The 26,857-nt window shown below is 42.5% G+C and overlaps 1 protein-coding gene across 6 annotated transcripts in view; it reads left to right on the top strand.

Moving 5' to 3' along the window:
• MAP2K4 (mitogen-activated protein kinase kinase 4) overlaps window positions 1–26,857 on the top strand; it is a 168,274-nt gene that overhangs the window by 44,473 nt on the left and 96,944 nt on the right. For 2 of the 6 annotated variants that reach the window (XM_026654637.2, XM_026654636.2), the window contains one exon: window positions 25,121–25,153. The exons of the other annotated variants lie outside the window; for them this stretch is intronic. In XM_026654637.2, the coding sequence (XP_026510422.2) occupies window positions 25,121–25,153 (33 nt within the window). The remainder of the gene's footprint in view (window positions 1–25,120; window positions 25,154–26,857) is intronic. 6 annotated transcript variants of the gene reach the window in all.

The raw sequence follows: 26,857 nt of genomic DNA, 5'->3' as shown, positions 1-26,857 counted from the left end.
GAGGCTGACTGGCCTGTAGTTTCCCGGATCCTCCTCCTTCCCTTTTTTAAAGATGGGCACTACATTATCCTTTTTCCAGTGATCCGGGACCTCCCCCGATCACCATGAACTTTCAAAGATAATGGCCAATGGCTCTGCAATCACATCCGCTAACTCCTTTAGCACCCTCGGATGCAGCGCATCCGGCCCCATGGACTTGTGCTTGTCCAGTTTTTCTAAATAGTTCCGAACCACTTCTTTCTCCACAGAGGGCTGGTCACCTCCTCCCCATACTGTGCTGCCCAGTGCAGCAGTCTGGGAGCTGACCTTGTTTGTGAAGACAGAGGCAAAAAAAGCATTGAGTATATTAGCTTTTTCCACATCCTCTGTCACTAAGTTGCCTCCCTCATTCAGTAAGGGGCCCACACTTTCCTTGACTTTCTTCTTGTTGTTAACATAGCAAGGCTACATCTCCACTGCTTCCAGGGTTGGCTCGGAACCACCTATTGTCCAGCCAGAGACACGCTGGACAGGCATGTGGTGTTTCCTCTACACGTGAGGAACTCCCTAGACTGGTGGAAAGATCAACTTAACATCTGTGCAGGTCTTCCCATCTGTCATCCTACTCCATCAGTACCTATGAGAACAGATGCATCACTATTGGAATGGGGAGCTCACTTCAGTGCCCTCATGACTCAAGGCAGATAGACTCTTCCAGAAACCAGTCTCTTCATCAGTCTGTTGGAATTCAGGGCAGTCAGCAGCCCCTGCTTTCATTTCTTGCCCTCATCAGGGGAAATCAGTCAGGGTCATGACAGACAACACATCCTGCATGTTCTGTATCAACAAGCAGGGAGGAGCAAGATCCCCCTCCCTGCGTGCTGAAGCTATGAAACTATGGAACTGGTATATAGCTCATCAGATGCAAATTTCAGCTGTGTACCTCCCGGGTATTCAGAACACCACAGCCGATATTCTCAGCAGATGCTCCTAATAGGCCTATGAACAGGGGAGCTGGAGTACTGGGGTTGACCGGAGGGTGCTCTGCCATCGATTTAGTGGGTCTTCACTAGATCCGCTAAATCGACACCCACTGCATCAATTGCGGCAGCGTCGATCTCTCGGGTAGTGAAGATGCCCTCAGATCCTTCAAAGATGGGGACTTCTGAAAGTGGATCTCTTTGTCACCTTCAGGGACAAGAAGTGCCCTCTATTTTCCTCAAGAACTGAAGATAGTACTGCAGTACCAAGCAACCAGCAAGGCCCTGTCTCTTTCACTCTCTGTGCCTCTGCCTCAATGTGGAAAAGTCTACCCTAACACTGACCCAATATATAGACTTCATCAGAGCCACTCTGGACTCTTCTTTTGCCACAGTATACTTACCTAAGGACAGATTCACCACAATGTCCAATCTTGTTTAAACAATTCAACAGAGCCCACAAACAACTGCAAGGGCTTGCCTACAACTCCTGGGCCTTGTGGCAGCCTGCACATTTGTCTTAGCAAGACTTCACTCTCAGTATCTTCAACCATGGTTGAGAACCATCTGCACCCCCAACATAGTCTATTCAAGCAGGTGTTTGTATTTCAGAAGGTCCTCGCATCCCTAAATTGGAAGGACCCACAAAACATGTGCATTCCTACATCCTCCTTCCACAAGGATTATCACTATAGATGTCTCTTCAATAGGTTGGGGTGCACTCTTTCAGAATCTCACAGCTCAGTAACAAATGGATCCCTCAGGAGGCAATCCTCCATATCAACATAGTGGAGCCCAGAGCAATTTGGTATACTTGCCAACGGTTCCTACTGCGCATCAAAGGCCACCCAATAAGAATAATGCTGGACAACAGAGCGGCAATGCATTATATCAATCTGCAAGGAGGAGCAAGGTCCTAGTCCTTATGCAACGAATCCATAAAACTATGGAACTGGTTTATATCACTCTTCATACTGATCTCAGTGGTCTGTGTACCAGGATTGCAGAACACAGTGGTGGATTTCTTCAGAAAACATTTCAGAATCGACCTCACGTGGGTAATGGAAGCACTCACCTGGACTACCACACTGCTCAGGGTACCTGTACCCCACAAGAGGCCAGGCTGCATATAAATTTATTGGCACTGAGAACAGTCCGCCTTGCATGCAAGATCTTCCTTCCCCTTATACGCTCGCTCTACGTCGGACAGTGTCACCATGGTGGTGTATATAAACAAATAAGGAGGAGTGAGATTTCTTTTCTGATGCCTGGAAGCAGTCAGAATTCAGATACTAGTGTATCAGAAATCACATCGCAATACAAGCCACATACCTCCCAGGTGTTCACAACTCACTAGCAGACAAACTAAGCAGAAGTTTCTTTTCAGACCACGAATGGGAGATCTATGACACAGTCCTAACCAAGATATTTATGCAGTGGAGTACTCCATTACGTGACCTCTTTGTCCCAGATGAACAGAAAACTTCACCTGTATAGTTCTGGGGGTGATGCTTTCCAGCTCTCCTGGACGGATGGCCTCAAATATGCCTTTCCTCCTGTCACGCTACTACTGCAAGTCATAGGAAAGATCCGTTGTGACAGAGCCACCATCATCTTTCTAACACCCTACTGACCCAGACATTTCCGGTTCATGGAACTTCTAATGATGTCTGTACACCGACCTATCAGGATGCACCCCTTTCTGGATCTCCCAGGAAATAGGAAAAATCAAGTACCCCAGCCCGGGCTTACGTCACCTCATGGCCTGGTGTTTGTGTGGGCATCGGAAATAGAACACTTATGCTCCGATCCGTTCAGGAAATTCTTAACTAAAGTAGAAAGGATTCTACTAGTTTCTGGTACCTAGCTAAATGGAGGTGCTTTTCAGCCTGGGCACGACTCCACCAAAATTCACTAGATACCACGAGCATTCCAGTTTTCCTAGACTATCTCCTCTCCTTAAAGACTGCAGGTCTAGCCCTTTGTTCGCTGCAGGTACACCTAGCAGCGATTAATGCCTTTCTCCCTCTGATAGAAGGACATTCTGTCTTTACTCACCCAGTAACTGTACAGTTTATGAAGGGATTGATTAGGACCTTCCCACCAATCATTAAACCTATTCCTCAATAGGACTGTAACCATGTCCTGTCAACACTCGCAGGTCTGCCCTTTGAACCTATGGCAAATTGTGCCAGTACCCACCTGGCCATGAAGGTGAGAGTCTTAGTGCCATCACTTCAGGCAGGGACAGTGAGCTAGGAGCCATTATGGCAGGCTCTGCCTATCCTGTGTTTCACAAAAAGATGATTTTCCTTAGGTTACATCCCAAATTTCTACCAAGATTGATGTGGAACTCAGAAACAATCAGACAATACACTCACCTGTATTTTTCCAGAAACCCCATGCTTCTTCCGAAGACAATAGACTTCACTCCCTGAACGTCAGGTGTGCCCTGGTGTTCCGTCTGCAAAGAACTAAACCCATTAGAAAATCTCCAAGAATCTTTATTGCCATACTAGAAAGATTGTATGCGCAGGCCATATCCTCCCAGAGGATTTCTAAGCGGGTTTCGGGATGCATCTTAGGATGCTACAAAATAGCAAAAATTCCCCCTCTGACAGCTGTTACAGCTCACTCCACATGAGCACAAGCTGCCTCCATGGCATCACTATCAGATGTTCTGCTGCAGGACATTTGCAGGGCAGCAACTTGGGAGCTCTGTCCTCATGTTCACGACACATTATGTCGTAGTCCAAGCAGCAACTGCAGACGTAGCCATAGGGATGGTAGTACTACAAGCATCTCTACTGCCACTTTCCTCGCACCCTCCTCCAGTCTGAATACTGCTTGCCTGTCACAGACATGTGGAATACACATAGAGACCATCACTTGAAGAAGAAATGGAGGTTACTTACTGTAACTGGAGGTTCAGTTCAGTTTGAGATATATGGTCCCTATCTGTATTCCACTACCTGCCCTCCACCCCTTCTGCTTCAGATCTGGTTGGATTGTGGTAAGAAGAGGAAGTGGAGAGGTGTCAACCCACACTGCCTTTTATGCCCTTGGTCAGGAGCACAACGGCATCTTACTGTGCACATGTGGGTCAACAGACACGGCTTTGATGTATTTCTGTACTAAGGCTCATGGTGCGTATGCGTACCCACATGTGGACTACAGATAGGGACCACACACCTCCAAGAACCTCCAGTTACAGTAAATAACCTCCATTTCTCCAGGCTTTGTAGTTAACGGCAGGACAGGCAAAGGTAGCACGTCTTGAGACACATTTCTCCAGATAGGAGATGGGAGACATTTATCTCTCTGGTGAATCGTGTATTGTGTGTCTCATTGTAACACTGGTTGGTGGTCAAACAGCCTCCTTGTGGCTCCTCTGGGCTCCTCAGCTTGCCATCTGGTCTGATGCCCCTTCCTGTGGTTGCTTAGCCCATCATCTCACTCACTCTGTGGCCTTTCATGCTTCTGGAGCTGCAGTGCTTTCCTCTTCATGGCTTAGCCCACCGCTCAAGTCACATTAAAGTTCTTCCCCCTTCCGGGGTATTATCAAAGTCTGCTTCCAGCCTCCTTCCAGGAGTCTCTAGTGTGCCACTCCCACAGTGGCTTGTAGGGGAGCCTGTGCCCACCTTCTACATTGGGTTCCAATCCAGAGACCCTCAACTCAGCAGCTCTGGGCTTTACTCTCCGAGGCCTTACTGCTCCTTCCCTGGACTCCTTCCTACACTATTATTACAGGTTCCTGCTCTTCCCCCTTATATCAGGGGATGTGTTGGCAGGCTTCCTCACTGCAGCCCCCTGTCTGTGGCCAGTTTCCTCTCTTTATAAACCCCACCCAGCTCTTCTCCCAGCTGGACTTCCTCAGCAGTTTCCTCCAGGTGCAGCCTATAGGTTAACTGGCGTGATTTACCCCTTCAGGCCTCGTGTGGGGTGGGCATCCCATCACACTCACAATAGAAGTCTGTTAGCATACTGAGTCAATGCTAATGAAGAGTTTGCAGAGATTTCAGAAGAAAATTAACAGGAAGAGCTACGCAGCGGGGCGGGGTGAAAGTTGGAACCCTGTTTTCGGTGAATATCAAAAGGTCTGATCTGGTATATCTTGATTGCAGGGAAACCCTAAGGTATCCTTCAGTCTGTGAGGACAAGCCACCAGTGGGCTTGATCTTAGGGGTATTTCAGCCTGTGTGGCTGAAACCCCAAGGCCTTTTCCCAGTGTTAAGCTGCCCAATGGGAGTGAGGAAATGTCTTGTGACTAATGTTTTTTAGGCTCTAAGAAGCATGTTATGATTGTTTTTGCATGTAACCGTTTGTTTCCAATATTCTTTCTTACTGTCATTTGAATCTCTATTCTTTGATAATAAACTTTTATTCTTGTTTTCACTATAAATATTTCTAAGTGCTGTGTGTGTTTAGTGGAGTGGTGATCCTGAGTTAAACTAGTACGCTGGTGTGCACTTCTCCTTTGGGAGTAGTGAATCTGGGAGCTCTGTGAGTGGTCAGTAGAACAGGGCCTGGGCAAGCGAGGCCTGGGGAGACCGGGGAGGCAATGCTTGTGTTGCCAGAGGCTGTGGAATTAGGGAGCTGATCCACAGCCTGCATAGACAAGACTTCCTCACAATAAGGACAGGTGGTCGCAAGGTGCCTTGGGAAGTGTCACAATTGTTCGTCCTGATCTCTAGTCTGATTTGGTTATCTGCAGCAAACCCCACCAATACCCCATCTTGTGCTTTAGCAGATAGAAAACTGATCCCTAAATATTCAAGAACCTGTGTTCCTGAATTGTCAATAACTCTATTGTAGCTAATGGTCCTACGATGTAGAGTGTCACTCTTATCTTTTTTTATCCATTTTGTCCTTTCTAAATAAGTTGTAACAAGTGATTTGGACATTCCAGTCACATCTGAATTATCAAAGATGTAGTAAATTTTTGGAGTCTCTAAATTGAGATCAGATGTTTCTTTTAAAAGATATACAGTCTAGTTGAACCACAAGTTATTGAGCAGATGTAGGAATCACTGGGTGAAATTATGTGGTCTCAGTTGTGAAGCAGGTCAAGACAACTAAAATCTGATTTTAAAATCCATGAATCCTCAACTTGGTCAGATTTTTCTCATACACTGAGAATTTGCAATGCCTCCTGTTTATTAATGAGGCCCTAGAATTGGTTTACTCAAATGAGTTATTACCTTTATGTCATTTAACACCTTGATTTATTACATTAATGACTGATTCTGGGTTACATGACTTAGTGTTTGCACTAGGGCTATCAAGCGATTAAAAATATTAATCGCGATTAATCGCACTGTTAAACAATAATAGAATACCATTTATTTAAATATTTTTGTATGTTTTCTACATTTTCAAATATATTAATTTCAATTATAACACAGGATACAAAGTGTACAGTGCTCACTTTATATTTCTTTTTGATTACAAGTATTTGCACTGTAAAAACCCCCCAAAGAAATAGTATTTTTCAGTTCACCTGATACAAGTACTATAGTGCAATCTCTTTATTATAAAAGTTGAACTTAAAAATGTAGAATTACGTACAAAAAACCCTGCATTCAAAAATAAAAGAATGTAAAATTTTAGACCCCGCAAGTCCACTCAGTCCTACTTCAGCCAGTCGCTCAGACAAACAAGTTTGGTTACAATTTGCAGGCGATAATGTTGCCCCCTTCTTGTTTACAATGTCACCTGAAAGTGAGAACAGGCTTTCACATGGCACTGTTATAGCCAGCGCCGCAAGGTATTTACATGCCAGATGCGCTAAAGATTCATGTCTCCCTTCTTGCTTCAACCACGATTCCAGAGAACATGCGTCCATGCTGATGACGGGTTCGGCTCGATAACGATCCAAAGCAGTGTGGACCAACGCATGTTCATTTTCATCATCTGAGTCAGATGCCACCTACAGAAGATTGATTTTCTTTTTTGGTGGTTCGGGTTCTGTAGTTTCCGTATCTGAGTGTTGCTCTTTTAAGTCTTCTGAAAGCATGCTCCACACCTCGTCCCTCTCAGATTTTGGAAGACACTTCAGATTCTTAAACCTTGGGTTGAGTGCTGTATCTATTTTTAGAAATCTCACATTGGTACTTTCTTTGCATTTTGTCAAATCTGCAGTGAAAGTATTCTTAAAACGAACATGTGCTGGGTCATCATCTGAGACTGCTATGACATGAAATATATGGCAGAATGCTGGTAAAACAGAACAGGAGACATACAGTTCTCCCCCAAGGAGTTCAGTCACAAACGTAATTAACACATTATTTTTTTAACGAGCATCATCAGCATGGAAGCCACTGGAATGGTGGCTGAAGAATAAAGGGGTATACGAATGTTTAGCATATCTGACATGTAAATACCTTGCAATGCGGGCTGCAAATGCCTGTTCTCACTTTCAGGTGACATTGTAAACAAGAAGCAGGCAGCATTATCTTCTGCAAATTTTAACCAAACTTGTTTGTCTGAGCAATTGGCTGAAGTAGGATGGAGTGGAGTTTTACATTGTTTTATTTTTTGAATGCAGGTTTTCTTTGTACATAATTCTACATTTTTAAGTTCAACTTTCATGATAAAGAGATTGCACTACAGTGCTTGTATTAGGCGAATTGAAAAATACTATTTCTTTTGTTTTTTTACAATGCAAATATTTGTAATAAAAATAAATATAAAGTGATCACTATACAGTTTGTATTGTGTGTTGTAATTGAAATCAATATATTTGAAAATGTAGAAAACATCCAAAAATATTTAATAAATTTCAGTTGGCATTCTATTAACAATTAATCGCCATTAATTTTTTTAGTTAATCGTGTGAATTAACTGTGATTAATTGACAGGCCTAGTTTGCACCCTTAACACACTCCCCTTTTGTAGCTAGTTTAAGGCCCTTCTGACTTGTTTAGCTAGTCGGTCATCCAGAACATTGGATCTTCTACTACTGAGATGGAGGCTGTCCAAACCATACATCTCCCTTTCCCTGTAGAAGGTAGCCTAATGTTCCACAAATCTGAACCCCATTACACAATTTACCTAGTCAACAGTTGACCTCCAGTATCTTCTGCCATCTGTCCTCCCTGGATCATGGGACAAGAAGGATTCTCTGAAAAGATCACCTGGGCTTTCTTCTCTTTCAGCTCTTTTCTGACGTGTCTGAAGTGTTCACTGTTCTGTGGTGTCCTTGAATCCATGTCACTGGAAACAATTTACCTTGTCATATAACACAAGTGGTGTAGGGTTCACCTGATGAAATTAATAGGCAGCAGGTTTAAAACAAACATAAGGAAGTACTTTTTCACATAATGCAGTCAACCTGTGGAACTTGTTGCCAGAGATGTTGTGAAGGCCAAAAGTATAACTGGGTTCAAAAAAGAATTAGTCAAATTCATGGAGGATAGGTCCATCAATGGCTAATAGCCAAGATGATGAGGGATGGAACCCTATGCTCTGGATGTCCCTAGACCTTCAACTGCTAGAAGCATCTCGCACTGGCCACTGACAGAGACAGGATGCTTGGCTAGATGGACCATTGGTCTAATCCAGGATGGCTGTTTTTATGTTCTTATGTTAAATATTTAATAATGGCCCTTTACTCTAGCAGAGAGAGGTATAACATGATCCAATAGCTGACAGTTGAAGCTAGACAAATTCAGATTGGAAATAAGGCATATTTTTAATTATGAGAGTAATTAACCATTATAACAATTTACTAAGGGTCATGGTGGATTCTCCATTGCTGATAATTTTAAAATCAAGATTGGCTATTTTTCTGAAAGAAACCTCTAGCAATTACTTGGGGGAATTTCTATGACCAGTGTTATACAGAAGCTGAGACTAGATGATCACAGTGGTACCTTCTGGCCATGTAATCTATGAATCTACCACAATCCTTGGTAAATTGTTCCAGTGGTTAAGTACCTTCACTGTTAAAATGTTATGCCTTATTTCCAGTCTGAATTCCAGCTTCAAATTCCAGCTATTGGATCGTGTTAGATCTTTCTCTGCTAGAGTGAAGAGCCCATTATTAAATATTTGTTCCTCATGTAGATACATATAGACTGTACTCAAGTTACAACTCAATCTTCTCTTTGTTAAGCTAAATTGATTGAGCTTCTTGAGACTGTCACTATAAGGCAGGTTTTCTAATCCTTTAATCTTTCTCGTGGCTATTCTGTGACTCCCTCCAGTTTATTACCATCGTCCTTGAATAGTGTACACCACAGCTGGACACAGTATTCCAGCTGTGGTCACACTGGTCCTAAATATAGAGTCAAAATAACCTCCCTACTCCAGTTTTCCCTGTTTATGTATCCAAGGGTTGAACTAGCTCAGGGGTAGGCAACCTGTGGCGCACATGCCGAAGGCGGCAGGCGAGCTGATCTTCAGTGGCACTCACACTGCCTGGGTCCTGGCCACCAGTCCAGGGGGCTCTGCATTTTAATTTAATTTTAAATGAAGCTTCCTAAACATTTTAAAAACCTTATTTACTCTACATACAACAATAGTTTAGTTATATATTATAGACTTATAGAAAGAGACCTTCTAAAAACGTTAAAATCTATTACTGGCATGCAAAACCTTAAATTAGAGAGTATAAATGAAGACTCGGCACACCACTTCTGAAAGGTTGCTGACCCCTGAACTAGCTCTTTTATCCACATCATCACACTGTGAGATCATATTCAGCTGATTATCCACTATGACCTCCAAATCATTTTCAGAGTCACTGATTCCTGGGATAGAATTCTACATCCTGTAAGTGTGGCCTACAATCTTTCTTCCTAGTTGTATACATTTACATTTGGTCATATTAAAATGTACATTGTTTGCTTGTGCCCAGATTACCAAATGATCTAGATGGCTCTGTATCAATGACCTATCTCCATCATTCACCATTCCCCCAATTTTTCTGTCATCAGCAAATTTTGTCAGTGATGATTTTGTTTTCTTCCAGGTCAATGATAACAATGTTACAGCATAGGGTGAAGAACTATCCCTGCAGGACCCCACTAGAAACACACCTGCGAGATAGGCTATAAATAAAGCCAACAGTAATATTGCTTATCGCTGTTTGTTAGAGAGCTGTAACAGGATGAATCCGGATACATACTTGGGTGGGAGACCTCCAAGAAAACCCTTACGCAGCAAGAATATGATTTTGGTGATGACAGTCTTTCCTTGAGCTAGTTTTGAGCAATGTCTCCACATGGAGTTGGAGCAGAGCTGAGGGAAACATTGGGGGAAGCAACCCCCCCCCCCCCGCCCCCAACAAACAATCAAGCAACCAAAAATCAAGCAACCAAACCTGGATAGTTGCTGGGAAACAATCAAGGCCAAGAAGCTGTGACAGGCAGCTCTGAAAAACCTAGAGGGCAAGTTTCAGAGTGAAATTGGAGTCAGAGTTGGTGGCTAGAATGACTAAGACATGAGACTGTTCTCATCTTATAGAGCAGTGGTCCCCAAACTTTTTACCTTGTGAGTGGGGACGCAGAGAGAGGTAAAGGGGCTGAGGCCACAGCTGAGGGCAGGTGCAGGGCTGGGAGCGGAGCCTCAGCTGAGGGCTGAGGCTGGCAGCTGGGGTCCCGGCACGGGGCTGGCGGCCAGGACCGGAGCCTCAGCCAGGGGCTGAGGCCGACAGCTGGGCCACAGGGGTGGGAGCGGAGCCCTGGCTGCGGGGCCAGGAGTGGAGCTGGGTGGCGCTCTCGTCCCGCCCCCCTTGGGGACTGGCATGCCCCACAGTTTGGGGAGCCTCTGATTTAGAGTGTGTGCCAGCTTTCTGACACTCCCCTCCTGCACCTGAACTGTAAAAAGTAGAACTTTTGGATGGATGTAGGGGGGAGTTGGAGTAATTCTGGTCTGAATCCAGATGTCAGCAGAGGAAGGATCAGGGTAAAGATGAGTTCTAGAAGTGTACAGCGCTGGAGAGAGGGGACACTAAGCCTGAAGCCCGCTGAGCACACACACTGGCCCCACATGTCTGCAGAGGTGCTGCTTGGAGCCCCCAGGAGGCTGCATGGTGCAGGGTGCTTGATCCCCTGCTGGCGGTGCTAGCAAACACCAAGGCAGCCAGGAGCAACAGCTGGGCACTGCAGGGAGGGGCCTGCTGCAACGCCAAGCTGTTGGCGGGCCCCCGTTTCCGCCCAGGCGCCTGTCATGGCCGCAGAAAAATCCTTGGTGGCTGCATATGGCCACGGTGGTTGCATGTGGCCACAGTGGCTGCACTTGAGAATCGCTAATCTAAACCTAGGGCTATCCAATATTTTTATCAATGATCTGGAAGCCAGTATAAAATCACTGCTCATAAAATCGGGATCATTCATAAATTCCAAGGCCAGAAGAGATCACTGTGATCATCCAGTCTGACCTCATGCATAATACAGGCAATAGAATTTTGTAAGCTGTATTTTGATAGAGCCAAATGAATGGTTATACATATAGGAACAAATAATATAGGCCATACCTATAGAATGGCGCACTATGTCTTGGAAAGCAGGACCCTGGAAAGGATTTCAAGGTCACAGAGGACAAATAACTCTCTGTGAGCTGCTTGTGTTAGGCTGTGGCAAAAAGTGCTTGAATGTATAAACAGGGGAAGAATAATTCATAGAATCATAGAATATCAGGGTTGGAAGGGACCTCAGGAGGTCATCTAGTCCAACCCCCTGCTCAAAGCAGGACCAATCCCCAACTAAATCATCCCAGCCAGGGCTTTGTCATGCCTGACCTTAAAAACCTCTAAGGAAGGAGATTCCACCACCTCCCTAGGTAACCCATTCCAGTGCTTCACCACCCTCCTAGTGAAAAAGTTTTTCCTAATATCCAACCTAAACCTCCCCCACTGCAACTTGAGACCATTACTCCTTGTTCTGTCATCTGGTACCACTGAGAACAGTCTAGATCCATCCTCTTTGGACTCCCCTTTCAGGTAGTTGAAAGCAGCTATCAAATCCCCCCTCATTCTTCTCTTCTGCAGACTAACAATCCCAGTTCCCTCAGCCTCTCCTCATAAGTCATGTGCTCCAGCCCCCAATCCATTTTTGTTGCCCTCCGCTGGACTCTTTCCAATTTTTCCACATCCTTCTTGTAGTGTGGGGCCCAAAACTGGACACAGTACTCCAGCTGAGGCCTCACCAATGTCGAATAGAGGGGAATGATCACGTCCCTCGATCTGCTGGCAATGCCCCTACTTATACAGCCCAAAATGCCGTTAGCCTTCTTGGCAACTAGGGCACACTGTTGACTCATATCCAGCTTCTTGTCCACTGTAACCCCTAGGTCCTTTTCTGCAGAACTGCTTCCTAGCCATTCGGTCCCTAGTTTGTAACAGTGAATGGGATTCTTCCATCCTAAGTGCAGGACTCTGCACTTGTCCTTATTGAACCTCATCAGGTTTCTTTTGGCCCAATCCTCTAATTTGTCTAGGTCCCTCTGTATCCTATCCCTACCCTCCAGCGTATCTACCACTCCTCCCAGTTTAGTGTCATCTGCAAACTTGCTGAGAGTGCAGTCCACGCCATCCTCCAGATCATTAATGAAGATATTGAACAAAACCGTCCCCAGGACCGACCCTTGGGGCACTCCGCTTGATACTGGCTGCCAACTAGATATGGAGCCATTGATCACTACCCGTTGAGTCCGACGATCTAGCCAGCTTTCTATCCACCTTATAGTCCATTCATCCAGCCCATACTTCTTTAACTTGCTGGCAAGAATACTGTGAGAGACCGTATCAAAAGCTTTGCTAAAGTCAAGGAATAACACATCCACTGCTTTCCCCTCATCCACAGACCCAGTTATCTCCTCATAGAAGGCAATTAGGTTAGTCAGGCATGACTTGCCCTTGGTGAATCCATGCTGACTGTTCCTGATCACTTTCCTCTCCTCTAAGTGCTTCAGAATTGATTCCTTGAGGACCTGCTCCATGATTTTTCCAGGGACTGAGGTGAGGCTGACTGGCCTGTAGTTCCCCGGATCCTCCTCCTTCCCTTTTTTAAAGATGGGCACTACATTAGCCTTTTTCCAGTCATCCGGGACCTCCCCCGATCGCCCTGAGTTTTCAAAGATAATGGTCAATGGGTCTGCAATCACATTCGCCATCTCCTTTAGAACCCTCAGATGCAGCGCATCCTGCCCCATGGACTTGTGCTCATCCAGTTTTTCTAAATAGTCCTGAACCACTTCTTTCTCCACAGAGGGCTGATCACCTCCTCCCCATACTGTGCTGCCCAGTGCAGTAGTCTGGGAGCTGATCTTGTTTGTGAAGACAGAGGCAAAAAAAGCATTGAGTACATTAGCTTTTTCCACATCCTCTGTCACTAGGTTGCCTCCCTCATTCAGTAAGGGGCCCACACTTTCCTTGACTTTCTTCTTGTGCCTAACATACCTGAAGAAACCCTTCTTGTTACTCTTAACATCTCTTGTTACTCTTAACATCAATTAAGAGTAAGGTTCTGTATCCTGCATTGTGAGGCAGATACTGGAATACTGTGTGTATTTCTGGTGACCGCATTTTTAAGAGGATGTTGAAAAATTGGAGAGAATACAGAAAAGGGCCACAAAATAATTGAGGGGTGGAGAAAATGCCTTACAGTGATAAATTTAAAGAGCTCAATCTGTTTATTTTATCAAAATTATCAAGGGGTAACTTGATCACTATGCAGAAGTATCTTCACTGAGAGAAAATACTGGATATTAAAGGCCTCTTTAATCTATCAGAAACAGGAACCAGTAGCTGGAAGTTAAAGCCAGACAAATTCGAATTAGAAATAAATCACACATTTTAACGGTAAGGATGATTAGCCATTGGAACAACTCAAGGGAAGTGATGGATTCTCTAACTCTTGATGTCCTCAAATCTAGACAGGATGCCTTTGAGAAAGATCTGCTTTAGGCAAACACAAGTTACTGGGTTCAACATAGGGGTAAGTGGGTGAAATTCTGTGGCCCATGATATACTGACGGTCAAATCATGGCTTGAAAAATCTGTGAAATCAGTAATCTGTGAAGGAAACTTGACCATAATGTATAGTATTGTGCAGATTAAAGGCTTGCCACTACTAATATACCTGCCTTGTTTGCCATTAGGAGCCACTATTGCCAGCACATCCACTTCAGCTGTAGCTGCTGCTGATGTACCCACCCTGCTTTCAGCCACTCCCTCATGATTTTATTTCCTTTGTAGAAGATGCCTCAAATTCATTTTTTTTCTCCTTTGTAGACCAGTATTTTGTGCTGAGCAGGCTTTATGGATGCTGGCGGTGTGTTCTACTATCTTCACGCATATAAACTCCAAGCCAGGTCTCCATTCTCAGAAGGCATCAAATTACAACAACCACTGTGTGCCTCTCACTATGGGCAAAATGATTGGATTGCGAAAGAGCTGTTCACTCAACAAGCTTGGACAGACCCAGAAAAACCTCCCATAGATGGAAAGACCTGCACTCTCTTTTATGGATTTTATAACAGTTGTGTTCACAGCAGTTCCCCCATTGCAATGCAAGCTGCTGAGCAACATGGTAAAAACACTAGCAGAATGAATAAAAACTCTTTAAAATGTAGTATTAACTTTAATATAAGAAAAATGGGGGTGGAGTTTTCACAAGTTTAAAGGGGGAATTGGTGTTACAGATTTTAGCTGGAATAGCCAGTAATACTAAAAAAGAGAAGTTCTTCTCTCCCTTATGTGAAATGGGTGCAAAGGCAAAAAATGGCCATATACATCTATCCACCTACACTCGCCCTATTGCCTGTCATGCCCCACTGGCTGGAGATTTTTTTCTCCTATTTATATGATATCACAGCTGTATGTCAGTTTGAGATGTTGTACAACAGTAATGCTACCAGCCAGGCCCAGCTGGCCATTCTGAACGTGGATTTTGAAGAAGTGAGCCAAGATTTTCAGTAGTGACTGTCCCACAGTCTGGAATGGCTCATAACTGTGAGTGTTTATCTCAGGGCAGACTGTCAGAAAACGAGGGCAGATACCCCAAACTGTTGGCATGTGCTATAATTAGATTTTACCAAGCCAGTAACAAATGTGAACTCCTGGAACTCTAGACCAGTCTTACCATGGAGTCACAGAGAATCCCCTCAGACTCTTCTGTCTTGCCACCCGAACAAACTGAACTTTGTGATAAACGATTATTTAAACCAAAAATCACACCACATCAGTCCCAGTCCCAAGCGACTGGTCACTTACCTCAGATCATTTGGTACTCCAGATCTTACACCAAAGACAATGCTGGCAGCCAGTTCTATGGTAAACTAAAAATTTATTAGCTGAGAAAAAAGAATGAGAGTTATTGAGAGGATAAAGCAGGTAAAATATATGTACAGCTGAGTCAGAGTCTATAATTACAAATACTAGCAGAGATGTAGTAATCTGCCAAGTATCAGGGGGTAGCCGTTTTAGTCTGTATCTACAAAAACAATAAGGAGTCTGGTGGCACCTTAAAGACTAACAGATTTATTTGGGCTTAAGCTTTTGTGGGTAAAAACCCCATCTGAAGAAGTGAGGTTTTTACCCATGAAAGCTTATGCCCAAATAAATTTGTTAGTCTTTAAGGTGCCACCAGACTCCTTGTTGTTTTAGTACTCTGCCAGTTTCCCAAAAGTCTCTCAGGGCTACCCAGAATAACTCTGGGGATCTTCGTCTTCTAGTTCAAAAGTTATTCTGCCCTGCTAGAATTCAAATAGTCCAGAGATGAAGGATCTTTCTTTGAATCCATATTTATTGTCTCTTCACACAGAAGCAAACTGACAGCGTCTCTATGCATGTGGTCTTTTCCTTTGATGATGATGAGTGAGGAATGCACTTAGCTTTTTGACCTCCGACCTTCACACATAATGGCCACTTGCTTTGAAATTAACATTTTCTGTTAAAGTTCTTAAGTCCTTCATTATCATTTCACAAGATTTCTGTGATGGGTTATTTGGTTACATGGATACACACAATGTAAATGTTTGCTATTATAAAAGGAACAGATAAGTGAAAACAATGCAAGTAACATTCCATTAGCTTTCATTAAGTTTAAATATCTGAATACACACTTATACATTTAACACTCTGATCTATGCTAACACACAAGTAAAGTGGCCTGGGTTCTGACCTGATATGGCACCTGGTTTGCCAGTGTCACAGTGACTACTGACTTTGGCGGCTTTGCTTTTTGGGTGTCCCAAAAGGGGCCTTATTTTCAGTGGATAATTGCTTAGCACTGTCTTCAAAATATCCCCTTATTTTAAGGTTTTGGGCACCCAGAATCACTGGTCACTTTTCATAATGTTGGTCCTGGCATGTAAATCACACGCTCATTTAAGTTAAGAGGTTTGTGCTGTTTCCTGTGTTAAACCAAAAGCCAGGTATTTTTGTGATAAGTATTGTTTGGTCTTAAACTCTCTCATGCCTAATTAAAACTGATATGTGTGTGGGTGCTGGTATTAGCACATACTTCTCACCCCATCAGCACCTCGCACCAACCAGGGGAGCTGAATCAGTGGCACCAGAGAATAAAGGTGGTGACAGACAGACTTACAGACAAAGGGTATGTCTACACTACAGGATTAATCCGAATTTAGATAATTCGAATTTGGGAAACAGGTTGTATAAATTCGATTGTGCGCGGCCACACTAAGCACCTTAATTCGGTTTTTAACCACATTAATTCGGTGGTGTGCGGCCACACTACCCCATTAACTTAAACACAGTAATTCGGTGGTGTGCGGCCACACTAACCCTAATTCGAATTAACAAAATCGATTTAGGCTCTACTCCGTTCGTCGAGGTGGAGTACAGAAATCGATTTAAAGGGCCCTTTAATTCGAATTAACTGACTCTGTAGTGTGGACGGGTGAAGGGTTAATTCGGATTAACGCTGCTAAATCCGAATTAATCCCGTAGTGTAGACCAGGCCTTAAGACAAAGGAGATATGGGAGGAGGCAAGTTCAGAGTGAAGGACTATGGGCATGGCTACACTTGCAGATGTAGAGCACTGAGTTAAACCAGCCTTCGTAGACCGCAGTAAGGAAAGCGCTGTAATCTGTCCACACTGACAGCTGACAGCGCACTGGTGTGGCCACATTAGCAGCTCTTGCAACAGCCACAGAGAGCAGTGCATTGTGGTAGCTATCCCAGCATGAAAGTGATTGCAACGTGCTTTTCAAATGGGGCGTGGGGTGGAGTTTGACAGGGAGTGTGTTGTGTGTATGTGGGTTGTGTGTATGGGGAGAGAGAGTGGGTTTTGGGGGGGCTGAGAGCATGTCAGCATGCTGTCTTGTAAGTTCAGACAGCAGCAGACTTCCGCCTCCCCCCCCACCTCTCTCTCTCTCACACAGCATTCCACTGTAATGGTTGCTTTGTCTCGGAGCAGATAAGCATGCCGGTGGTCAAACGGAGCTTTCAAAGTGCATATCCAAAACAATGACAAGAGTGGCCACTTGACTTAAGGGGATTATGGGACTTTTCAGGAAGCTGATCAGAGCGCAGTAATGCAACACCTCGTTCACACTGATGCTGGGACGCTCCAATGGGGGGGGACATCAAATGTTATTCTACTCTCTGAGGTGGAGTACCAGGAGCGCTCTAGCCGTGGAGTCAGAGCGGTCTATGTGCCTTGCCAGTGTGGACGGGTAGTGAGCTAGTGCGCCCAGGGCTCCTTTAATGCGCTGTAACTCGCAAGTGTAGCCAAGCCCTATATCAAAATTGCAACCTTTGGAGGCCTGCGTCATGGAAGGGAAGAGAGGCCAATAATTAGAGTGCAGCAGTAGTGACTTCATAGTTAAAATAAACATTCTGCCATAACCGTATCACCTAAAACTTTTTTTTCTGATAATTATTACAAGACCATACATGTACCCACTGCTTCCCTTTTGCTGTCATTGACATATCTAAGTAGAAGTGAAGGTGGCACCCGGAAAATAGAAAGTTGTAAATTTAAACAAATGGAGTTATTAACTTTAACATTCTTAACATAATGCTTATCAGAAACCCTCTCTTTTATGTTAAAAGGAAATGATACTTAGGCAGAAAAGGAAGGTAAGAGGTGAATGTAATCCTGGATCACACAAGGCTTAAACACTCCAGTCAAAAGTAAACATAAAGAAAAAGATGGTCTTTAAGGAATGTCTGAAAAGTGGCCATAAACAAAACATATGCATTAAAATTGTCAAAGTATTTTAATTTTCCATATTGGCTTGTTGCAAGTCAGGTTCATGCATACAGAATAATACCACTTTACAGTTTTGAATGAGGTGTCTCACCCTTTTTGGAGACCTTTAGCAACAAATCTGTAATATTTTGGCATTTTGCGGCTCTGATCTTTTGCCTCCTCTGTGTACTGATTACTACTCTAGCAATGGCAAATTCTGTGTTTTATACAGTTTCAAAAGTGACACTTTTCACCACAGAAACTATTACCACCCCATGATTCAGGCAAATGGGTTGAGGGGTTTCCCAACAAGAGTTATTATGACAGAAGGTTTCAGGTACCCAGGTCCATGAAACAGGTTTCAGCATTCCTCTGACTCAGAGTTAATTGAAGATGATATACTAACCAGACCAGTTTCCCAACATGTTATAAACATGGTTGTTTTTGCAGAGGCAAGGGATCAGAAAATGGAGATTAGGAGGATAGAAAGATGATGAGAGTTATGTGAAAATGATCTTCAGCAAAGCTTGCAGCTCTGATCCAGCTCAGCCCCTATGTTGAAGAACAGCATAGTTGATCCAGAAATAAAGCTGTTCCTGTAGACTATATTTGTGATGTGCAGAACTCTTTCTTTGAAGAAAAAGGCAAAAAAAAATCTTTCCACAAAAATACTATCCAAAATCAAATTAACGTGTAGCCTACATTTACACACTGAATAGCTATAGCTCAGTGTCTTAGTGTAACAGCAATGTCTCCAAAATATCACAACACTCACAACTAACTTACGTTCACATACAGTCTTATCTACAGATTTTACTTATGCCAGCTGCATAGGTATGCCTGCTCTTTAGGTTTCTACAAAAAATTTAAAGTGGAATTAAAGTTGACAACATCAATCTGACATGTTTAGGAGCGACTGTATAATGTGCAGAGGAGGGTACATGCCTTATTTAGTGTGGGTTGCAATTCATTTATTGAAACACCTTAAGGGACAAGACTTTCCTCTTCCTTCTTGCAAAGGAAGTGACAGAGAAGAGGACTTACATATGAAAATGGCATCAATCTAAGGTGGAAATCTGCTGGTTCACAAAAATTCTCTCTCTCTGATCTACATACTTACACCAATTTTGTGAAATTTTCATTTGATTTTTAAAAAGCCTGTAAAACATGTGAGGTAAAATCCAGTTTCTGTCAAAGTGAATGGCAAATCTCCAATTGACTTCAATGGGGTCAGGATTTAACTTTTGGAAATGTAATCCAAGTGAAAAACTTGGTAGGTTAGAAGATAAGGTTGGTTGACCAATAAAGACATAACTGAATTTTTTCATTTCCTATATTTGTTTGGAAAAAAATTAAAATATGAGCAATGAAAAATCAAGTTATTGTGAATGATAAACATAAGACATGCTGTACTGGTTTATTTACTCTCTGTATATAAAGAAACAAACAGCAAATTATTCAACAAGACACAAAAATTAATAAAAAAATTGTATTAATGAGGCAGCCTTGCCACTGACAAATTATCTACCGGTGCAAATGCTACAAATATATTTTCTAACAAATTGCAAAGAAAATATTTTAATTATCATTACTATTACAGTATATATTTTATGCTTCTTATCCTGTCACTGTATTAGTCAGATTACCTAAAATCCCAACTCATAGAACACTATGTATTTGACATTGTTTTTAAAAATTTTTACATACTGTTACTCATGGATTAAACAATACATCAGCAGGCGACTGGTTCTGCTATGTCAAGAGGTGTTTTTTCATTGACTTCAAGCCCCAAAGTACAAACTGTAAATTGGAGTTAAAGCTGCCTCTTGTTTATTAATTTGTATGTTTTACAGAATATTTGCTATCCACTTCTTTATGTACATAGTGTAGAAGAATATTAAGTTTGTTATGTGCTTGTAATACAACTGTTAATTTTTCATTTAATATCTTTTGGTTTTCAGTGATGCCTTCATGGTTCAAGCAATCTTATCTTCCAGCCAATGAAGATTTTTGTCTGGACTAATAATAAATACGTACTAAGAAAATGTAAAGTTCTGGACAGATGTTTATAGACGTTGGAACTGATCCTCACAACACTTTCCTCTCCTTTCATTTGGGGGATGTGGGAGTTAAGGTTGAAGGTAGAAAATAACATACAGTAATAGAAGGCTGAGAATGGAACCTGACTGAGGAGGGTAGTGCCAGATGGACCCACTGCCAGAGATAGAGATGGTTGTTGCTAATATTCCTCTTGGTTTTATTTTGTTTCAGACTCTGACTCAGATTAGAAGTGCATGCTAGAATTTTGAGTGAAAGCTTTTGTCTATGACCTTTCTACTTACCCCATGTAACAAGCCCTGCTGGTTTTGAACCCATATGTTCAAGACTCTTATCCCAAGTAGGAAACCTAATGATCTCCAAATCTGAAATCCTCCCTCACAATTGACTTATGCATTGGTTGGTCTCTAGTATCAGCCTTCTCTTTTTGCTTGCACTTGGCACTAGAAGGACCCTTAAGAAGACCACCTGCATTGTCTTCAGTTGTCTTAATAAATCCCTAGTATCTTTATCTGCTGTATCCTGTAACCCTCTGTTTGTATTGTTGGTTTCCATGTGACCCATAGTAAGCGGAAATCCCCAGCGTTCCTCAGGATATCCTTTGCTTTTCTTGTCAAATCCTTTGTCCTGGCACCTGGGAGGCAGCAGTAAGCCATTCTGTTCTCGTTCTGAGTCATGGATACAAATGTTCCAGGTTACCGTCTAATACTAATCAAATTCACAGAAAATCCAAAGCTAATGGGCAAAGCTAGTACTATGGAAAATAATTAAAGTTCTATAGGCTCTTGGAAAGGTACTAAAATAGAACACATAGAATGAAGTTTAATTGGGATAAATGCAAGAAAGATCTGACCCACATAGAATCATAGAATCCTAAAACTGGAAGGGACTTCGAGAGGCCATCTAGTCCAGTCCCCTGCACTCGTGGCAGGACTAAGTATTATCTAGACCATCCCTGACAGGTGTTTGCCTAACCTGCTTTTTAAAATCTCCAATGATGGAGACTCCGCAATTTCCCTAGGTAATTTATTCCACTGCTTAAGCACCCGGACAGTTAGGAAGTTTTTCCTAATGTACAACCTAAACCTCCCTTGCTGCAATTTAAGCCCATTGCTTCTTCTCCTATCCTCAGAGGTTAAGAAAAACAATTTTTCTTCCTCCTCCTTGTAACAGTCTTTTCATACTTGAAAACTGTTATCGTGTCCCCTCTCAGTCGTCTCTTTTCCAGACTAAACAAACCCAATTTTTTCAATCTTCCTTCATAGGTCATGTTTTCTAGACCTTTATTCATTTTTGTTGCTCTTTGGACTCTCTCAAATTTCTCCACATCCTTCCTGAAATGTGGCGCCCAAAACTGGACACAGTACTCCAGTTGAGGCCTAATCAGAGTGGAGTACAGCAGAAGAATTACTTTTCATGTCTTGCTTACAACACTCCTGGTAATACATCCCAGAATGATATTTGCATTTTTTGCAACAGCGTTACACTGTTGACTCATATTTAGCTTGTGGTCCGCTATGATCCCCAGATCCTTTTCCAGAGTACTCCTTCCTAGGCAGTCATTTCCCATTTTGTATGTGTGCAACTGATTGTTCCTGCCTAATGGAGTACGGTACTTTGCGTTTGTCCTTATTGAATTTCATCCTATTTACTTCAGACCATTTCTTCAGTTTGTCCAGATCATTTTGAATTTAAATCCTATCCTCCAAAGCACTTGCAACCCCTCCCAGCTTGGTATCGTCTGCAAACTTTATAAGTGTACTCTGTATGCCATTATCTAAATCATTGATGAACGTATTGAACAGAACCGGACCCAGAACTGATCCCTGCGGGACCCCACTTCTTATGCCCTTCCAGCATGACTGTGAATCACTGATAACTACTCTCTGGGAATGGTTTTTCAACCAGTTTTGCACCCACCTTATAGTAGCTCCATCTAGGTTGTATTTCCCTAGTTTGTTTATGAGAAGGTGATGCGAGACAGTATCAAAAGCTTTACTAAAGTAAAGATATACCACATCTACCATCATCCACAAGACTTGTTACTCAGTAAAAGAAAGCTATCAGGTTGGTTTGACATTATTTGTTTTTGACAAATCCATGCTTACTGTTACTTATCACCTTATGTAAAATGGGAGGAAGTTTAGGTATCAAGGTTCTTGGTTTCCAATAAACACCTAAAGGATGGTGTAAGAAAGAACTGCAGAGAAGAGGATACTGAGAGTGGTTGGAGTAAATACATTCATTTATGTCATCTATAATATGATAATGCCTTTATAAGGACAGGTATTTTGTTTAGATGTATTGTTGCTGCAGTTAGAAATGGAAAGATCCTATCATATCATAGTCCGTTGCCTTTAAAGGGAAGTTGTAGGTCTAGGGAAGGGATTATTCCTCCTGTACAACACTAAGGACTTCTGAGACAATGCATGAAGTTTAGGGTTCCATGACATATAAAAATTGTTAAAGATAAAATTGATAGAAAATTGTACCTAGTTTAAGAGCTGAATTTATGCATCATTTACAGGAAAGGTGACTAAGGGATGACATAATCACTGTCAGTAAATACCTGCCAAGAATTAACACACAGTGGATAGGGCAGGACCTAACATGCATAAAAGAGCAAGGGGGAAAGTTTTAAAATGTATGATGATGTTATTAGTAATACATACGTTGACTTTTAAACATCTGAAGTCCCCGGGGCTGCTACTGAGAATGGGGGCTACATTCTCTGTTACCTTTTAAAAGGGAGAACTTGTAGCTGTTTAGCCATAAGAAGTTTTATAACCATGAGGTCAGTTAGACAATGGAGTGACATCAAGTATGTCTATTTGGCAGGTTAAACTGCAGGTAGCACTGATGAAGATTCTGTGGAAACCTCAGTTCCCTCCTACAGTTATAGAGGGGGATAGGCCCGTGGCAATTGCCAGTCTCGAGAATGGCCAGTACCAGAAATCCCACAGTAGGCAGCCATGGTGTAGTCTGCCATCATGAAATGCTCATCCTAATCCCTAGTAGTGTTGATTTAAACCCTGAAGCAGGAGGGTTTATATCCCTTCCAAAACAGCCTGCTCTGGATGGTGGCTAGTTGCACAGTGCGATACTTACCCCCCGGTGCACTGCTCTTGGTGAGGATGTGCACCAACGACACAAGGAGTAAAGTGTGCACGCGCGCAAAAGCTATGTAATACCTGCCGTGGCTCTATGCCGACATAACTTAGGTCAGCAAAATTTTATATTGTTGGCATGGCCATGGTCAGAGAGAGTCCTTGGTCAGAGCTTAGGGTGTAGCTACATTTAAAATGCTACAGCGGCACAGCTGCTCTGCTGCAGGTTTGCTGCTGTAGCACTTCAGTGTAGACACTACTTACGCTGACGGGAGGGCTTCTCCCATCAGTGTAGGTCAGTGGTTCTCAACAAGGGGTATGTGTACCCCTGGGGGTACGCAGACGTCTTCCAGGGGATACATCAGCTCATCTAGCTATTTGCCTAGTTTTACAACAGGCCACGTAAAAAGTACTAGCGAAGTCAGTACAAACTAAAATTTCATACAGACAATTACTTGTTTATACTGCTCTATATACTATATACTGAAATGTAAGTACAATATTTGTATTCCAGTTGATTTATTTTATAATTATATGGTAAAAATTAGAAAGGAAGCAATTTTTCAGTAAATTTTTCCACACTTTTGTATTTTTATGTCTGATTTTGTAAGCAAGTAGTTTTTAAGTGAGGTGAAATTTGGGGGTACGCAAGACAAATCAGACTCCTGAAAGGGGTGCACTAGTCTGGAAAGGCTGAGAGCCACTGATATAGGTAATCCACCTCCACCTTCCCAAGAGGCGGTAACTAGGTCTACACCTGGAGTTGAGTCGGTACAGCTATGTTTGTCAGGGATGTGAACAAGCCAATGTAAGTTCTTAGTGTAGACCAGGGTTAGAGTCTCAGACTTTGTCTCTACACTCAAGTTTTGCAGCTTTAATTATGCTGGCATAGTTAAAGCCCGCTATTGCAGATGCAATTATATGAGTATTAAAGTGCTTATATTGGAAGAGCTTAGTCTGGTTTGAAACATAAATGCATTATGAGTGTGGATGCACTGCCTTGGATTAGCTTGCATTGAGTTAAATAGGCTCTGTCAATTGAAGTCCATAATACAGACATACCTCATAATGCACGATATTAGGCGGTGCCCTCTGAACTATGATAAAGAAACTCTGGAAGATGCATCAAGTGCTGATCAAGAAAGTTAGCGCCATCCAAGCAAGGCAGAAAATTACCACCTGCCTAGGACAGCTGCAATACAATACGGAGAGAGGTGGACCCAAATTTAGAGACCTCATGCCTCCAGGAGAGGCACCTTGTACTCCCTGCCTGACCTCGGTGAGGGGCTGCTACTTGGAGCTTCTGGAGCCACCCTTTCTCTCATGACGCTTCTTGCTCCCCTTTCAAAGCACACAGATGAGATTGCACCATGCCTTTGGTTTTTGTGACAGCAGAAGGTTTATTTGTTAAATTTTAATGTGTGAAAAAAGTATAAGGTAAAAGCCTAGGTGTGCTGTTTTGCCCTCCTTAGAGAGAAGCAATCCCCTCCCAAAGAAGATGTCAGTGTAAAAGTCTACATTGGGTTTTATGTTTAAATCAGCATTCTTGACTTTCCTTATTAAGTAACTTATATCAAACCCCATATTATTTTGTCCTTAAGTCACCCTGTGTATTTACTGAGGACAGCTGCCTTATAAGAGAGTCCTCATCCCTTAATGAAAAATGATAAAGCTTCTAGAAATTTTAAAATGTTTATTCAATTAATGCCTTATGCATTCTTTGTCAAGTACTGTATGTAATAAAGTACGCTCCAGCCAAGCCCCTTGAGAGAATTACAGACTGGGGTGTATGTGAGCTCAGTGTAAATTATTCTCTGCCTTAATTTACAGACGTCCACTTGGACACTTTTTCAGCAGAATCAAGTAAGTGTGAAAATGACTCTCTTTTATTAAGAGCAAAGATTTGGAAATGCAGTGTTATTAAATTAACTGAAATCCAGTTAATTGGAACCATTTATTCATTTTGCTACCTTGAATATGGATAAATTGGGAATATGAATGAAAGGCTCCCTGAGAGCCAAAAGAAACATTTTAGACAGTTGTTGGGAATAGAGAGGTGTTTTAAAATAGCGGGCATTAGAAAGAGGGATATACCTACAGGTCCCATTTAGTAATTTTTTCATCACCAAATGTGGCAAGTTTTCTGTAGGCTCACGCAAACAGACATATCTTTATCTTCTTGGGGAATGAGAGATCCATTCTAGGTTCTGGTTGCTCTGACTGTTCATTGCACTCAGGATTGCATAAAAAGAAATCCTTTACTGTTAGGCTCCCCACAGCACTGCTCCCTAGGCCGCATTGCACGCTGAGGTAGCACTATTAGGGGAGTTGGGACCGGAGCAGAGAAGCAGCCTTTCAAGCATAGAGACACTGGGACTCAGGAACTGGGCACCCCCATCTCCCTGTCATGTAGCACAGGCTACTTAATACAGCCCCCTTCCCTAACAGCCCTACTCCTGCCCAGGCCTACACACATGCCTATGTCCCCCTCCCTTCTTTGTCAATACAACCCCATTCTTTCTCCCTGCCTCACTCTCCGCTGCTCTGATGATGCAAAGCCATTGTAAATCCAGTTTAATTCACTGTGTGAATCTGCCCAGTGAATTTGTCCCTAAAAGTCCCTAAAATATTGATTTCAGGTTGATACTACAACTTTTCAGAATATTAGCACTTGCACATGGCAACATTCCCTTTGAGTGCCTTGTTTGGAGTTCATACATGACATCTTTAGTAATTTGAAAAACACAGACATTTCCAGACAAACCCTTCATTAAAATGGGGTTAAGGTTAGAAGTATACATAAGTAACTAAGGGTAAAAACATTACGGAAGTGTGGCAACTATCCCAAAACAAAGCCTTACAGAGCCAGAAAAGTCAGAGTTAAGGCTGAACTTAAAGGAAATCCAAGCATGTTCAGGTGTGGGAATGCACAGTTAAAGACACCCAAACATCCTTATCTCTGCCCTGTAGTGACACCAGGAGGGAAGGAATTTTTTTTTTAAACCAACCTAATATGTCTTTAAAAATCTGGCTAATCCAATTTTAGACCACAAACACTAAAATGCATTATTGTAATTGAATGGGTGTTAAATGGGGTCAGTGCAGGATAGAGTTAAGGTTGTTTGGGTGTCCTAAGTGCACATTTCCATATGTAAAATGTTGAATTTTTTTTAACTTTAATCTTTAATTTTAATGTCCTGACTCTGTAATGCTTGTGTTTGGAATAATTACACCATCCCTGTAATGTTTTATGCCCTTAAATTACTGATGCGGTACTCTGTAGTGTAGTTGTAGTCATGTCGGTCCCAGGATATTAGAGAGACAAGGTGGGTGAGGTAATATCTTTTATTGGACTAACTTCTGTTGGTGAGAGAGACAAGCTTTCCAGATTTCAGAGTGGTACCCGTGTTAGTCTGTATCAGCAAAAAGAACGAGGAGTACTTGTGGCACCTTAGAGACTAACAGGTTTATTTGGGCATAAGCTCTTGTGGGCTAAAACCCTCTTCATTGGATGGATGCAGTGGAAAATACAGTAGGAAGATATACACCTCTACCCCGATATAACGC

This window comes from Terrapene carolina, unplaced genomic scaffold (assembly GCF_002925995.2).
Source record: "Terrapene carolina triunguis isolate 2854851 unplaced genomic scaffold, T_m_triunguis-2.0 Scaffold192, whole genome shotgun sequence".
NCBI lineage: Eukaryota > Metazoa > Chordata > Testudines > Emydidae > Terrapene > Terrapene triunguis.
The sequence above is the reverse complement of the archived record's forward strand: the minus strand, read 5'-3'. Positions and strand labels throughout refer to the sequence as shown.